The sequence below is a fragment of the Empidonax traillii genome, unplaced genomic scaffold (assembly GCF_003031625.1).
Source record: "Empidonax traillii isolate 1590-97213 ecotype Southwest subspecies unplaced genomic scaffold, ASM303162v1 scaffold319:size813200, whole genome shotgun sequence".
Classification (NCBI taxonomy): domain Eukaryota; kingdom Metazoa; phylum Chordata; class Aves; order Passeriformes; family Tyrannidae; genus Empidonax; species Empidonax traillii.
The window spans coordinates 7,358-24,050 of NW_020955512.1; the positions used below are offsets into that span (position 1 = coordinate 7,358).

At 41.0% G+C, this 16,693-nt stretch overlaps 1 protein-coding gene across 1 annotated transcript in view; it reads left to right on the top strand.

Annotated features, from left to right (window-relative positions):
* The window catches only part of NCEH1 (neutral cholesterol ester hydrolase 1), an 18,170-nt gene extending 3,686 nt beyond the window's left edge, over window positions 1-14,484 (top strand). The window contains exons 2-5 of the mRNA XM_027891305.1: window positions 6,373-6,607; window positions 8,487-8,556; window positions 10,959-11,130; window positions 12,596-14,484. Of these exons, the coding sequence (XP_027747106.1) occupies window positions 6,373-6,607; window positions 8,487-8,556; window positions 10,959-11,130; window positions 12,596-13,213 (1,095 nt within the window). The 3' untranslated portion in view covers window positions 13,214-14,484. The remainder of the gene's footprint in view (window positions 1-6,372; window positions 6,608-8,486; window positions 8,557-10,958; window positions 11,131-12,595) is intronic.
* The last annotated feature ends 2,209 nt before the right edge of the window (window positions 14,485-16,693 follow it).

The window sequence follows — 16,693 nt, forward strand, 5'->3', positions numbered from 1 at the left end:
TTATTAATCACTGTGAATAAAAGACAATAGGGCTGTCACTGGCTTTCAGCATATTAATGGTAAGGTTTTTTACATGTGCATGTAGAGTTTTGTCCCAGTCAGCTACAAATTTTTTTACAAGCTTGGGACTGAGTCAGTGTCCTGGCTCAGTGTGGGACTTCAACAAACGTTCAAGTATAATCACATGGTTAAAAGAGTACACAATGCTTATAAGGCAGTTTCTCTAAGTAGGTTTCAAAACGTACTACAGAAGGGAACTGATACTAGTCTTAAACTGGGGGGAGCAGAGTTAGGAAGAGAGCCTTATCTGAGTCACAAAAATTCCAGTGAAGGATACTGATCTGGGTTTTCAGAGCCTGTTCCTGTGCCCTCTTTAATGCCCTGTGCTGCCCCAGAATCAAAACAGAGGAACTGAAGCTTTAATAATATTAATGAATTGTTGTGAAAGTGCTTAACAAAAAAGGAGGATAATTTGCCCCTCACCTGTCTCAAAATAGGGAATGGTAACATTTTTGCAGAAACCTGTAGAATAGCACAGTTTGACATCAGAAACTAAAAAATATGTGCATACGTATGCATACAGGTAGATCAGAACTTAGCTTCACTGAAATTTGGAAACCCACGTAATATTAATTATGGCATTGAGTAATAGATTTAACTATAGTTATTGTTTCATTTGGTGCCCGCTAAGAAGTGTCTAAAGCAACATTTCGTAATTCTGCAGGATCGTAATAACAGCAGGATCGATATAGGCAATTTTCACTTCTTTCCCTAACCACTCTCTCTTATAGGAGTAAAGAGAGCAACATATGTTATTGGCCCTTTGAAGTAAGTTATTTCTGAATACCACTGTCAAGATACTTGCTGTTCTGGTGCATGGCAAGGAAGAAAATATTTGGTGGGTTTTTTGTTTGTTTGTTTGTTTGTTTGTTTTACTTGGGACAGCTGTTTGCAAAGGTTCAAGGATAAGTGGATTGGCATAGAGGCCATAGATAGATGTATACAGAAGAAGGTAGGCAGCTGTGCAGGGCAGAAAACTCCTCATCAGCCAAGTGTTTCCTTCATGCTTCTCTGCCACTCACTCATTTTTGGAATAAAATCAATCATGGGACATCAACATTCAGGAGTAAAGAAAACAGTTCTTTCTAACGTTTTAATATTTTTCTACCCATATATTTCAAAGTGTGTGACTTCTGGACAGATGTAAATAATAGTTATAGGCAGCCAAGTAAGTTGCTGATGTTTCTGGATGCAAGAACAGTTTTGCAGTTGATTTACTGGAAACCAGGTTGTTAGTTGTTACGAGTAGGTCTCACAACACTGGCACCTCAGCAGAAACTAAACCACACTGGAAGTCCTGTTTGCAACAACAGGTAACTTTTTTTGCTATCTGGTGTAAGAGCAGATCCTCATGGGTGAAGAGCTTTGTGCACAAAGCCTTACATTAAATTGTAATCTAGATTTTGCTTCTAATTAATAAACTGAAAACCAATCTTGCTGGGTTTTTTTGATTCTAAGGGAAATTTACGCAACTATGAGCACTTGTCTTTGAGGACTGTCTTTGTCTAACAGTATTAAAAATACATGTTCTTTGCTGAGCAACAGTGTGCTTGAATTGAGAAATCTTATGTAAAATCACCCTTAAACAGGGTGAACTGTCTGAAATACGCACAAAACAATATGTTCTGCACATTGCTAAATGGGGAAATGATCCTGTTTGTTTTTCACTAATCTCTGTTATTGACGACAGATACTGTAGTTGGCATTTTGGCCTCTAATGTTGATAGAAATGTGTTCTGCAAAGCGATGCCAGAACTGACAATACTGTCTGCATCTTTTAAGGTGGGAAGTTTAGACTTATATAGTTCAGCCTCCCAGTTCCAGCATCATTACTCAGTTGAGTCATGAGGGAGATTTGGCTCAGTCACGAGTAGTGCTATATGTAAAAGAGCCTTAGCTGTTTGCCTAATTCCTGATCCTCCTGAGGCCCGAAAGATCAGTGCAGGACCTTGGGCCTGACCAGCTGCGAGGGCAGTGGAGGAAACAGCTGATGTGGTGGGCTCAGTTTTAGAGGCTTTTGTGCATTCTGAACACGACATGTCGCAATAATTCCATGGGTAAAGGTCAGAGGCAGAGTTAGATACGGAAGTCACACGAGGACAGAGAATCCCAATGGGCTGAGTAGTGCTAGAGGTTACTAGACATTAGCAACAAAAACTTTTGGTTTACTTTTTTGCAAATGATAGAAATAGAGTACCAGTCCTTGAGGGATGTAAATGTAATAGCAGAGAGCACTTGGAATTCTCCATGAAATTACCAGCTGAGGAGCCAGTAGAAAAATCCAGTTCGGGGACAGATATTGGTGGTTAAAGGTGAAGTAATGGTGCCTCTCTAGAGCAGCTAGAGAGCATCTGTTCATTCTGCCTGCTTTTCATCACAGCCCTGACTTCTTTCTTCATTTTTGAAAAAATTCTCCTTCACCAACTAAATCTTTTAGTATCTGGTACCCCTCATCAAAGAATTTACCGGAAGGAAGGTGGCAGTCTTGAACAGTTCAGTCTCTAGGGAGTCTTTGGGTTGTCCTTACCTTAAAACCTCAGTTATGGGAATGTCCTGGTGAGAGAGAAGGAGTTTGGGCTGCAGTAGTTGCTCTGCCTGACTTGGTGGAGAGATGGGGAGCTTTGCAGTGTGAGTGTAAATCACGCAGGTGTCAAGGCAGACATGGGTCACAGGGAGCCAACAGCACCAAAATGAAAAGCTGCAATCAGAAATGAGCAATAGTCAGTCCCTAGGGCTACTGTAATATGTCCCTAGTGGATTTTTGCCAGATTGGCTCAAATGCCTGCAAAATACTCATGTTTGCCCTGCTACCTGCCCAGCCCTGTCTCTCAGGGTCCTGCTGCTCATCCTGCTCTGCCTCGCTTCCCAGCAGCTGAGCTCTCGTGGTGTGTGTCACCCCATTGCTCAGTCCAGCCCATAACGTGAAGTTCACCAGTTAAGCTTCCCCAGAACTACCTGTTCAGAGAACAAAAGTATTTTTTTCAGACAAATGCATAAAGTCAGTCATTACATCGGAAAACTTGCAGCTGTGACCCAGAGCGAGCGATGTGCTGTGCCTGTGGCTGGCAGAGCGGTTCTGGGCCAGTTGCCCACAGGCCTTTCATCTTTATACTGTCTCCTCTTTTTTCTGTAGTCTCTTAATTTCCCCCTTGTGCTTTTGATTTATCTTCTTTAGCTTTTGGTATTACAGCACTGTCTTCTCTCCCTTTTCACTTGAGAACATCACTGTTTTCTCCTTCCCTTCCCCCATGTCCACACTCATAATTCCCAAATATATTTAAGTGCTATATTTGATAGCCTGCAACAGCCCTGCAGGTTGTAACAGGAAGGGTGGTCAAAATCACAAATACCAGGAAAGATCAAACCTGTAATTGCTCACATGAGATGACAGATTCCGGTTTTATACTGGATTTAAGGCAATCCAGCTGTGGGCTACTGCCAAAAGGGCTGGTCCCATCCTTTGCCCTGCTCCCTCTTCCCTGCCTTGGGGTATCAGTAGGATGGTGACATGGCCGAAGTCCAGGTTTTTTCTCCGGTTTTGCTGGGTTCAGATTGAGCTGGTACAGCAAGGTCATGCTCTGAGGCTTCTGTTTATTAGTGCCACCACAAGAAAGGTGCCAGGGAAGCACAGCTGTTGGGATGGGCACATCTTCTGCCAGGATTATATTTATATTACAGAGCACTAAGATATTTTATATAATTTTAAAATATTTATAGGGGGGAAAAAAAAGGATTTTATTTTTAAGAGCTTTGGGCAAGACTAGCTGTTTGCCAGCAAAAAGTGCAATCCTGGTGCCTTTATAAACAACAAGCCAATAGGCTGATTAGATGGATCTACTTACAAATAATCTGCGTAATAAGTGCTTGGCAAAAAAACTGCCTATGCCTGACAAATAATTAGGACTGTTGCCCTGATGTAGAAAGCATCTCTTCCAGGTTTATGGATTCTTGGAAAGAGTGGTCTATTTCAGGAAAAACAGACATGAAAGAGCATGCTAACCTGCAGAGGACCAGGGTGCTCTATGGTTTGAAGAGCAGGGCAAAACACTTCCCGGTAAATACCACTAACTAGCCTTGAAAACAAAACATTCCTGATTCCAGGGAACATGTGGTAATCTTGTCTACAAAGAATGTGAACTAAAGTGGGAGAAAACAAAAATGAGACATCTATTGCAGCACAGTCAGGCTAAAAAAAAAAAAAAAATCTACTAAGACATTGTTTTCCCTAGCAGTATTTCTGAAACTGCTTCCCAGTGTTTACCTTCCCTTGGAACATCCATAGGGCACTGGGAGGATCAGACCTTTATCTGGTTACATCGGTGGCAGCCCAGCAAATGGTGTGCCAAATTATTAATAGATGTATTGCTCTTCAGATTTCAAACTAGAACTGGGTTTTCCTGTGGGAGTTTTAAGTAATGGTGGGAGAAAAGCACGGGCTGGAATTCATGAGATACAAACAGCCTTGTGAATTCAGGATTCCTTCCTGCCAGGTGGATACTTTGTGTTTCTTCTCCCAGAGAAAAGCCTTGCAGTATGAAGAAATGATATTCCATCCAAAAAGCAGCAAACATTTTAAAATTTGGATTCCCACCAAACCCATCTCAGCAGGGTGACATTACTACAAGTTAAAGCAAGAAAATAAAGTAATTTTTGCAAAATCTGGGTTTGGGAGTGGATTCCACTCCCAGCTCACATAACAGCCCATTGTATTTGGCATAGATTTAGAAAAAAAATTATAAAAGCTTGTCTCTTTTCTACAGCAATGTAGAAAGTGGAAGTGGGGCTGTGCAGGACCTTTTCTGAAAGCAGTTTTTTTACATTCAAACTAATTAGGATAGAGAAAAAAAATTACATGTAAGAGGTTGTGGCTGTAGGAGACAGTTCTTCTTTGGCAGGGATGCTGATGAGTGCTTCAAAACTTGCTTTTCCTCTGGAGGTGTGTGTTTGTGCACGCAGTTTTTGTGCATGTTGAACTATGGCAACTATCTGTTCTTCACCTTGTGAATGTGGTTAGACCGGTATCTGGGTGATCCCATCGCTCAGGTGGCAGCATCTTTAATTCATTGGAGCAGTTGCAGTGCAGCAGTGGGACTGGCAGAATTAAAACAGCAAAGTGGTTGTGTGTAGGAAGGCTCTATATAACAGTACACCTCTTGTTCCAAGTATTTGGTACCTGTTCATAAAATAAAAAGGTGCCAGCTGGCAGTTTTCCTCATGGTAGTGTTCCTACAGGTGTGTATTAGGTACTTTTAACTCCCAACTCCATTGCCTTGACTGAGAATTACAAGAGATTAACTTTTCAAAAGGGGAAAACTCCCCATTACTTTTTCTTTTTGATGGCCCGCCTGGACATCCAAATCTCTGCAGGCCTTTGGCTCACCTTTTGCCACCCCTTCTGCACCCTCCAGGGAATGGGACCAAATGTGCTCTACAAATACTGTGCAGGTCATATGTGGGGAGCAGGTCGTGACCATTTCAGCTGGAGGAGTGCCTTGAGTGGCTTCCTGAGAGAAACAGGTTTCTAATCTCTTCAGGGCAAAATTTTAAAGATAAACATGAAAATAAAAATCCTGAGTAGACCAAGGGGATAAAATCTGTCTCCTACTGTAAGGGGAAAGAAAGACCAGATCATTCTGCATTTTCATAGTGTTTTACCCCCACAGAAAAGTAACACACTTGAATCTCTGGGTTTGGAAAAAAAAGTATCATTAACCTCCTGTTTTTCTTGGATAGTGTTTCAGATCCTTCCCAGTTCATCTGGAAAACACAAGACAAGGCAATAAACACCCATATATTCCTTTAAGACCATTCCTGTTTTCAAATTTCTTTGCTGTCTTTGGGAACTTTCTTAATTTGGAAGTAGAAATACGTATGCTTTGGGGTGGAACAACCGAAATGCTCTGAATTTTGGATGCCTTTCCACCGAAAAAACATTGCCTGCGTGGTATTGCCCTCTGCTGGCACCGATCTGTGGAGCTTCACAGGTCCCACAGAGGAACATGCTGGTGAGGTGAGGTTTGTCCCCTTCCAAGGTGTCTGAGTGCTCCTTCACAGTCGTGATCAACCAAATGCTCATGGCTTGATTTTTTCTGACAACAGAAAATCTTGTATGGACAGCTTTTTGTTTTAATAAAGCTTTAGAAGCCCTAAAGGTCCTTGATAATAATTCATTTTCCAGAGAATTTCTAAGAATCCATATTCAGTTTTATGTAGGACCTGCCCTTTGAAGACAGCTACATTAAACATCAATGCGGTTATCATGTGATATGCTCTGAAGTAACAGGAATTTTTCTTCTTCTCTTTCCCCCCTAGGGACACCTGATTCACTACCTGAGACTCAGCCATCACTTGATAGTTCTGAATTATTTGATTAATACCTTTGATTTGTACCAGCTGGAGTCTATCTCCTCTGAAGACATTAAAGCCACGGATGCTGTTTTTGACGGTGTGGAAGTCAGAGTGTTTGAACCTCCTGCCAGGGGAGATGAAAGCCTCAAGCGCGGCGTTGTTTACATCCATGGAGGGGGCTGGGCCTTGGCAAGTGCAAGTAGGTGTCTGCCAGTAATTAAATAGGGTTCTGGTCTGCTTTTCTCCAAGCAGAGAAAGCCAAAAGCTCTTTTTCCTGCCAGGAATGACAAGTATGCTGAATACCTGAATTCAGTAGTAACCGTCTCCACTCTGGTGGATCAGTTCTTAAGGAGAGAGGGAGAAAAACATCACGAACACACAGTAAAATATCTTACCTGCACATGAGCTGTAAAAGGACAAAAACGTTAATTGTGTTACATCCTGAGAGGACAGAATAGCTTATTGTTTAAATTCCTGGGGTGCCTGAATGGGCTACTTGAGCCAGTCCCCCACTTTCTGTGGTCATGTGCACGAGTCAGTCCTTGGTGATCAGGATCCAGTGACTATCTAGTGTAAGGGGCTTGCCCCATTTTCACAGAATCATTAGCAGAAGACTGAGCTGATCAACACTGCATGTAACAGCCTTGCTAATGTTTGGTTCTTAAATAACACATATCTGGGAATAAACACTGCTGAGCACAGACAGTGGGCAGCACAAGGGAAACACATAGAGGTTGGTTCCTGTCCCATGGTCTGGCCTCCTGCCTTAGGGGACCACAGCCACCATTACATAATTACCTTGAAAATTAATGCTGTTTACTGCAATTAGCTTGGTAACCACAAATATGATCTGAGAAAGTAAGATACAGCTATAGGCAACGATAAGGTAACCACTCAACCCTTCCACACCCTACTGGAGGAAAACAGCCCTGGGAGGAAAAGGGGCAGTGTGGTTCCTGTGGCTGCTCTGAGGTCCAGATCTGATAGGATTCTTCTCCCTTTTCCTTCCCCGTTGCTCGTGTGACATCCTGAATTCCATACAGCCCTGATGCCTTCTGTGGCTTCCTCTACAGGAAAAGAATATTTTATGGGTTTTCTGAAGTGATCCAAAACAGACTGTATTGACTGCATTTGAACTATGCATGTACAAGTCATTTAGAACATGATTTAAGTGACAGTTAGTTCCTGAATAACTTTAAAAACTGGCCTTTACCTGCTTGTGGAAATCCCAGTCTCTTTGTCCTGTAGTCCTGTAGCAGTTAAACATTTTACTCCTCTTCCTACAGAGGAATTGTGCTTTGAGATGGGTTTTCTTAGCCCTGCCTAAGCGATGTTTAACTTCCTGCCTGCCTCATTTGTTCCTCAACAGTTTGCATATGACTCTTGTTGTGCAAAAAGTTCATATTAAATTGCCGTGCTTTGTCTGGGTGATTTTAACTCGGCTATGTCAGATGTATCCTGAGTCCAAGGCACAGAAGTTAATGACACAATTGCTACACCTAAATATTAAATTCTCAGTCTAGATAGTTTAGGAAACATTTAGTGCCTCGGTATATTTTGTAGTACCAGGAACCAAAAATTAAGCAACTGGAAAGGAACAAAATTAAAGATAATCAATCCTCTGATAAATAGGATAGCCTTGATTAATCCTCCCTTATATGAGTAGCTCAGTTGACATTAATAGGGCGACTCATTTGAATCAAAGCAATGCATGCTCTTATAAAATGAACCACAAGCAGTGACTCATACAGTGATAGCTGTTTCTGGATGCTAATGCCCCCAAAGCACTGGGTACCTTAAATTTTGCCCAACTGAGAGAATTGTGATAGGTGGGTGAAATGACATGCCTCAAGTCACCAAGAAACAGATGAGGAAGGAAGCATTAGGCTGTAGGGCTTCTGAAGACATGAATTATGTTCCCTCTGCTACAGCATGCATTTGGCACTTGATCATTTGCAAGCTGATCTCATTTACTTTGCTTATATTTGTGTTATGTTTGTATATTTTCTGGGAAGGCTCAGGTACAGCTTTATGACTATTGACTCGTATGTCCCTAACACCATGTCCTTTCATACCAGGAACAAGCCTTTATGTCAACCTCTGCAGAATCATGGCTGACTCTCTGAAAGCTGTTATTGTCTCTATTGAGTGAGTAATCTAAAACTAATCAATTAATTTTAAGGCATTAGAAATATGTAACATAGTTCTTTTAGTTTTTCCCTTGTTACTGGCTTGTGTATAAGGCTTTAACTTGGACAATAATTCTCTATACCAGTCTGATATCCTTTTAAAATTGCAACAAAATAGCATGGTATAAAAAAAAAAAAAAAATTGGGTTTCTAGTTATTTTAGAGGTTATTTTAGAAGACAGAAATCTAGGGAAAGAAAGTAGCACTGAATTCATTTGGACAAATACTAAAAAGCAATGTTAGTGCATCTTGCAGTTTTATCTGCATGTAAAGAGTGTAGCTGAAACCTGAGATCGCTCAAGTACCAAGTTGTGATTCTGTAAATATTTGTGAACTTTAAAAACAATCAAACGAATAAAATCAAACTCATTTGGACAGGATGTGTACCTGAAAGAGGGCTGAACCACATTTCTGTACCTCCTCATATAGAAACAGGGACTTTTGCCATCCTCAGTGGCCACTTCCACTGCTGCAAAGTATATTATTAATAAATATATTTAAAGTAATGTTTACATATGTATCATACTAAATATATCCATATTAAATCCCCTAAAAGTCTATCTATAACCCACAGTTTCTAAGGGTCTGCCACGTAAAAATTAGCAAATCATTTTACCCCTGCTCGTTAACCAGAATACACTCTGGGGTCTGGCAGTTTCCTGTTGCTTTCTCAATCTCCCACTGTTCCAGTCACCTCTTTTAAGCCTTGTGCTTCCCTCAAGATCAGAAAACTGCCAGACAACAGAGAAGCAAGGCTGCTTTTTTAACACCTTGAACAATTCCAAGGTAAACAAATCTCTCACGAGCTAACTGCATTACCTAGATGACTCCAACTTGATTGGTACTGTTCCCATCTTTATTGTCAACTTCAATATTTTCTTTTGCAAACCCAATCACTTAATATAATTACTCAAGTTTCCCACCTGCAATTCGTTACATACCAAGCTTTGTGATCTAATCGCGACTTAATTGAATGGAGTTGGTTACTCATTTAATACTTATTATAGTGTACTTTGAAGGGTTGCTTTTTCTTTATTTTTTTTTTAATGCTTCGTTTTTTATTAGTAGAAGCAATGAAAACTAAAAAAAGAGAAGCTGTTGGTTATTCCAGACGAGTGGTGATCACAGTTGAGAAGTTTCTTATTCCTTTTCTGATTTATGCTGGTCTAATTCTGCCTCTTGCTCTGAGTTACTATTCACCTCTTCTCCTTAGCCATTATATCCTTCAGTCAAGGTGTTTGTACTGAATTAGTCAAGTCTAATTAGATTTCTCATTGGTTTGATTGCTCGTCTCGCTTCCACAGTCTAAGCACAGTCTGTTACACAGTTTTGCAAGGAGTTCCCAAAGGACTCTCTCACATTCCTATATATGCATAAGATATAGATTGCTTTCTGAAAGCAGGTCACAACTGGAGTGTGAAACCTGTAATCTAAGTTTAAAATTTATTCTGTGTATGAAACTTCTTTAGCTTACGGTCTAAAGATGCTTTGAACCAGAAAGCTGAATTTTGGGTTGCTTGGCTCTGCTGAGAATGTGTAAAAGCTGTTGTTTGAAAAGCTACAAACAGAAGACGTGCTCTGTAGCATAAGGCCTGGTTACAACTCTGAGATTTCAAGTTATTCAGTAAATACAAACAGACTTCTCCTGCACTGTTGTTTAAAAGCTGAGAAAACCTCGTGCCTGAGATTCAGCTCCTGGCTCCTCCTGGCAGACTGTTTGCTCTCTCTCTGCCTCAGTCTCCCCACCTGCCCAATGGGTATATTTCTGCTCCTCTCCTTGACAAAGGAAAGGAATTATCAGATCTGTTGCATTGGAGCAAACTGGTATTACGCAGTGTCTTGGCTCTTGTTCATTTCGTGGCACAGAGGTGTATACAAGGCTCATTTTCTCCTGAGCATAGGTTAGAATTTGGGAAACAGAACTGCTTAGGGGTTTGGCTCAGAAGAGCCTGCTGGATATATATGATTTACTCTCCTTCGTACTCACTAAGGTGGCAATTTGGATCAAAACCAGACTGAGTGTAATGGCTCCCTTGCCAAAGGTGTTTTAAGTATTAATTTTTATATTGCATAATGAAATCCTCTATTGGGAAATCCTAGGAAAATGCTGCACAGTTTTATACTATCTTGGTGTTATTCATATCTAGTAGGTTCACTTTAATCTTTCTGAATAGTTATAATTAATCTAACATTAATTATAAGATTAGGTCCTACATAAGTATTACACACCTCCTAGTTTCCCCATAGTATTTATCCTAATGAAGCAGCCATTTCCAATAAGGATTACCTGATATAGCCTATTAATCCTGAAGGAGAGGTACGGTGATGGTAATAACTGTCTCTCATCCCTTTGTTTTGTAGATACAGGCTGGTTCCAGAGGCACACTTCCCCGAGCAATACCACGATGCCCTTCGTGCTACAAAGCATTTCTTGCAGCCTGATGTCTTAGCTGAGTATTCAGTTGACCCAAGTCGAATTGCAATCTCTGGTGACAGTGCAGGAGGAAATTTGGCAGCTGCTGTGTGTCAGCAGGTAACACCCACTGTCTGTTCTGTGTTACGCTACAACAGCCCAGGTCAGCCATGCAGAGGGACTGGCAGATTCCTTGTGCCGCATCAACACAAGGTGATGTGTCAAACCTAAAAAGCAGGATGGCACAAAGCCAGCAGGTGATAATTTTTCTTAAAGTGACTCAATCACAATATGAATCACACAGGGTTGCTTCTACCTCAGAGTATTCTGAGAAATTTCTGTGTTTTTACAGTTACAAGTTGTTATGGACCAGATTTTAAGAGCAAGTATCTAAACTACCTTTTTTTTTACCCATTTGGCTTTTTTAACTCTTTGTTTTTCTAAGTAGGCATAATTTGTCAATATAGCTTCTTATTTTTAGATAATTATATCTAAAAATAGGGCTTTATTTCTTTCAGATACAAATGAAGGACGAGAAAAGTACAATAAATGAAGCTTAATTCTTCTGCTAAATTGTCTTCCCATAGCATTTTGCAATTTTAAGGAAATTTTCTTTGTATATCTGCAGTTTAAATGTAAATTAAATCTGAATTTGATCTAGTAAAGAGTTTAAAGGCAGCCTGGGGCAAGTAATAATATTTTTCATGGTTGAGTGAAATATTATCATTACTAACTTTCCTATTGCCATAACCCTTAGTGATAGGAAAGCAGATACCATGTCAGACAATTAATTATCATGACAACCTTGCAATATTGAATTAGGGTAAAAAAATTAATAAGAGACAATTACAATAAGAGTTTCATTATTGAGGACTGATAAACATGATAGTACCATGTTTTGGAAAAAGCATTCCTAATTCAATTTTCTGATGCATAATTCTTTTTATACAGGATGAAATATGATAGAGAATTGGGTATCTTGTGTAGGAGATGAAACAAAGAGTTTGCTAACTCTTCCAGAAGGACAACTGGGGGCACCAAATGAAAAATTGGTAGACTCAAATCAAATGCAGTTGTCAGGGTCAATTCAGACACAAAGAGGTGCTTCTGTACTTTGGTGAGCCTTTGCTAGAGTAAACCATGAGTGCCAGCAATCTGCATTTGCTGAAAAAAACCCAAAAAACCAGATCAATTCATGGAAAAAAAATCCATGAAAAGCTGTTAAGCTCACGAGCAGATCCCTTAATTCAGGAAATCCTTCAGTTGCCACTTGTTAAACTGGGCACTGTGTTAGAGAAATGCCACTTCACACTCTTTTTTTTTTTTTTTTTTAATCTTGTTACACCCTTCAATAAACTTCTGTCCCTGATTTCTGTTGGGAACAGGATACTGGGTCTGCCTGATGGCCATGTTACAAGAGGAGAAGAAGATCAGGCTGTTGATACTTCAGACCAAAGAGCCACATTACCTGTACAAGAGCAGAATTCAGCCTGAAAAGTGTCAAATGAATGTTTGCTTGTATGAAATTCGACACTGATGTATATTTATTCATAATCCCAATTCTGTGCTGTGTTTCTCCCCTCAGCTTAGCAAGGAGGAGGATTTGACTGTCAGACCGAAACTGCAGGCCCTAATTTACCCAGTCCTTCAGGCATTTGACTTCAATACACCCTCTTACCGGCAGAACAGGAACATGCCCGTTCTTCCTCGCCATGTCATGATCAACTACTGGCTGTATTATTTCAACAGTAACCACGACCTGGCTCACGCCCTGCTGATCAACAACCACACCGCCCTGGACGTCGGCCAAGCTCTTTCTTTCCGGGGCCGCCTGAACTGGACATCCCTGCTGCCGCCGTCGTTCAAAAAGGACTACAAGCCCGTGGTGCAAACCACGGGCAAGGCTGAAATCATCCGGAAGATGCCAGCGCTGCTGGACGTGCGGGCGGTGCCGCTGCTGGCGGACAGCGAGACCCTGCAGCTGCAGCCCAAGACGTACGTGCTGACGTGCGAGAACGACGTGCTGCGCGACGACGGCGCCATGTACGCCAAGCGCCTGGAGAACGCGGGCGTGGAGGTCACGCTCGACCACTTCCACAACTGCTTCCACGGCTGCATGATATTCACCCTCTGGCCCACTGACTTCTCTGCGGCCTTCCAGACCAGGAGCAGCTACATCAAGTGGCTGGATGAAAACCTCTGAGGAGAGAGGGTCCCCCTGGAAGGCAACGGGGCGAGAGGTGTCTGCTCCTGCAGGAGAGCAAACAGTGAAAAAAGTGCACTTTTCCAAAATCCTGACTTCATCGTTCAGCTGCAGCTGCAGGGGGTGCAGACCACTAACTGCAGCATTTACTAGCTCCATTGGCCTTGACCAGAAAAGTGTTTTGAGAAATTACTTTTTTTGTTTCAAACTTCAATTTTTTTTTTCCACCTTGTTTCAGATGACTATTGCCAGACATAAACAAATTTTGATCAGGGAGATCAGCATTCCTGTAGGATTCTTAACTGGCTGCAACTTTCAAGCTCTGACTCTTAATTACGCACAAAGGGTGGGGTTTTGAAGTGATGTGAGATAAAGCCGAACACCTACATCTACATCTCAATGTGTAAAAATGGGAGCTAGTTTGCAGCAGTGCTGAGCATCCTATGTTACAGTGTGAGCACTCACCTTTGACAGCAGAGCCATGCATTTGAATGGCAAGCATGGCTTTAGGTGTTGGCTTTTAGGCACATAGACAAATGGCTCATTTAAATTAAAAAAAAAAAAAAAAAAAAAAGCTCTTCTAGGCAGTTGAGGTGATGATCGGTAAGTCCCTTAGCCAAACGTGTAATCCAGCTTTGGAATTTGGTCTTTACTACCTTTTAGTTATTTATATTTTAAAAAAGGACTAAATATATTTTCAATAAAAATTATTATAGAATACACACAAATATGTAGGGTAAAATAATATGTGTAGCAGCAGAATCCAGATTTCTTAGGTGAGTGACCTTCAAAGCTGCTACTTATTTGGCTAAAGAATGTGACTTCATCTGTGTTTAAAGCCTCAGTTGTATGACTCCTTAGAGAAAAGACTGAGCTTACTACAAATAATCTGCTGTGTGGTTTGCACTAATGTTTGTAATTATTAGTAGAAGTTTTTGTTCATTAACTTTTCCTTTGTGCTTGTAGTCTTAATTTTATTTCCTGCTTCCTGGAAGGAAAGAAGCAAGCAAATAGAACTGAGCTCCAATATATTGGGAAAATTTAAACCTGAGCTTTGCAGCTGAGCTTTGTCTGTCCTGTAGACTGACCCAAAATGCTAGGTAAGCTAATCTTGCTATTGAGCAGCACATCTCTACAGTTTGAGCCAGCCTGTAAAGTTCAGACAGGCAGGACAGGGGAGGGAACCCACTCGTGTCAGTGTGTATTGTCCAGGGGGCTTATGGCTTGCAGCAATGATAGTTGTGTCAAAAAGCCTAGTGTTCCTGGGCAAAGAGGACAGAAGGGTAGATTAAATTCATCCTCAGCTTTATCAAGGACTCCCTGTGGGACCCCAGGAGAACAAAAGCAGTCTCTTTATGCTCCACCTCTGCAAGGGAGCGAGTAGTTATTTCCTACCTCACAAAGGAGCTGTGAAGCTGAATTCACAGGTGTGTGGGAATGTAACTGGCAGGCAACAATTCACATAGCTTTTGACTTTCATTCTTCTCCAAGATCAGGGTCGGAGCAGCCTGTCCCACAGCTGGGATGCTGCTGGGCTGTGTGTCCTCCTGGGCAGTTGGCTCATCCCTCTCTTGGCTCCTGTAGAAGTACCCCAAGATGAGGCTTCTTCGAAATGATAGCAAATTTCATTGGAGCATTTCTTATGGCAGGATTCTGAAGAGACCTTTCAAAAAAAAACCAAACCAGGTACTGGTAGATCAAACTGCCTTCTGACATTTAAAATATATAAACCAGTCCATTTTCACTGGGGTTTAAAATAAGAAAATGGCTTTGCTGAATCATTGTTTCCTAGGAAATCAGATTGTTAATGTGGTTGTATGTGTTAAGAAAGGCTATTAAGGAGGCAAGACCTGGATGTCAGCTCAGTCATGCAGGCCAAAACTCATTCCCAGCATAGGTTCACACGGAGATCACAAGACAAAGCTTTTTCAACAGTGGCCCAGATTCTTCTTCCATTTAGCTCATTACAAAGACTCGGAGGAATTAGAGCAGCCAAGTGACAATTTGAATCAGAATAAATTTTTGATCAAGATATCCAATTAACACTGCAGAAGAATTCAAGCTTTCTATCTGGATTCAAACTCTCTTTCCTCCTTTTCCCCATAAACACAACTAAAGTTATGTGTTTTCCAAAGAGAAATTACTAATCTGCCCTAGAGTCCTTTTCCATTATATGGAGACAGCTACATTTGCCTGATTTTAAACTATCACTAAAATAGAAAAAAAAATACTGACAACAGGCTTCTTCCTGAATTTCCCACTTGTAGAGTAAACCAAGTCAGAAAAGATGTAATTTATATCTACTCGCTGTCATTAAAAGATAGTATAACTGTAGTACTGGAAAAAAAAGTGGTTAATATTTCTATAAATCCTATAATAATTAAGTTTTCCTGAGAGCTGTCTGCAAAGCTTTAGCTCAGCATTTCTTTGTAGCTAAGTTATTAATATCTGCTATGAACTTATAATTGCTGCTGGTTTTTTTTTAACTGAAATGAAAGGGAGAGCTGGAATATATATGTTCATGGAAGAATCGGTTGTAAATTTATTTCATGCACTGGAGCACAATTTAGTCCTGGCACAAGAAATGGTAGTAAGTTTATAACTGGAGCGAATGTGTTTACTAAGTCATCACCAGCCTGGTGCGACACCCGAGATCGCAGCACAGCGTGGGTGGGATGTTACAGTATTAACTACTTCTGTCAAAGTACCTTGACTACTTCTGTCTTGCAGCCCTGTGTTTTAAAACATGACAGCTGCAAAGATGCGTGATGGATCCTACAACATAGAAAAAAAGAGGTCTGAGTTCCAGCTCTGAAGAGACCTTTAGTATACAGCTGCACAAAGACACTTGATCACATTCAGTGTTAGTCCGAACTCGCCTTTCCTCCTCCTTTGCTCTGTTCTCCTTTGCACGCAGTCCCCGTGCCCGGAATTGGAAGTTTAGGGTTGTTTCCAGCCCTGCTGCAGCAAGCTCCTAGAAACAGCACTAACTCGGGATTAGGGAAAGCTGGTGCCCGATAGCAAGGGATTAAGGTTAATCCACGTTGCAACATCTCGATTTGTTCATGTGTTTTCCTCCTTCCCCAAGTGTTTCCTCGGGCGTAACTAGCACCTCCATCCCTTGGTTATTTCCCAAAGCGGTTTAGGGCACTTTGCACGTTGTAGGAGCAGAGCAAGTGTTTGTAACAATATTTCACCTGTGCACGGTAGAGTCAGCCTTGTAAAAGGAGATACTCAGTAAGTTTGTCTGCTTATCCTTTCCTTACATCGATGAGTATGGCTAGCTACCATTTTAAGATAGCTTTTCTTCCCCTCCTACAATTAGAATTTGTCTCTCTATTGCAAGAAAGCTTTAAAAAAAAAATAAAAATAAAAAAAGCAAGGACAACTCGCATAACAACCTGTAGTCATGCATATCCTGCTTTCATAGACCTGACCACTGTATTAGTAGGTTCCCAGTATTTTGGCCAATATTTGAGG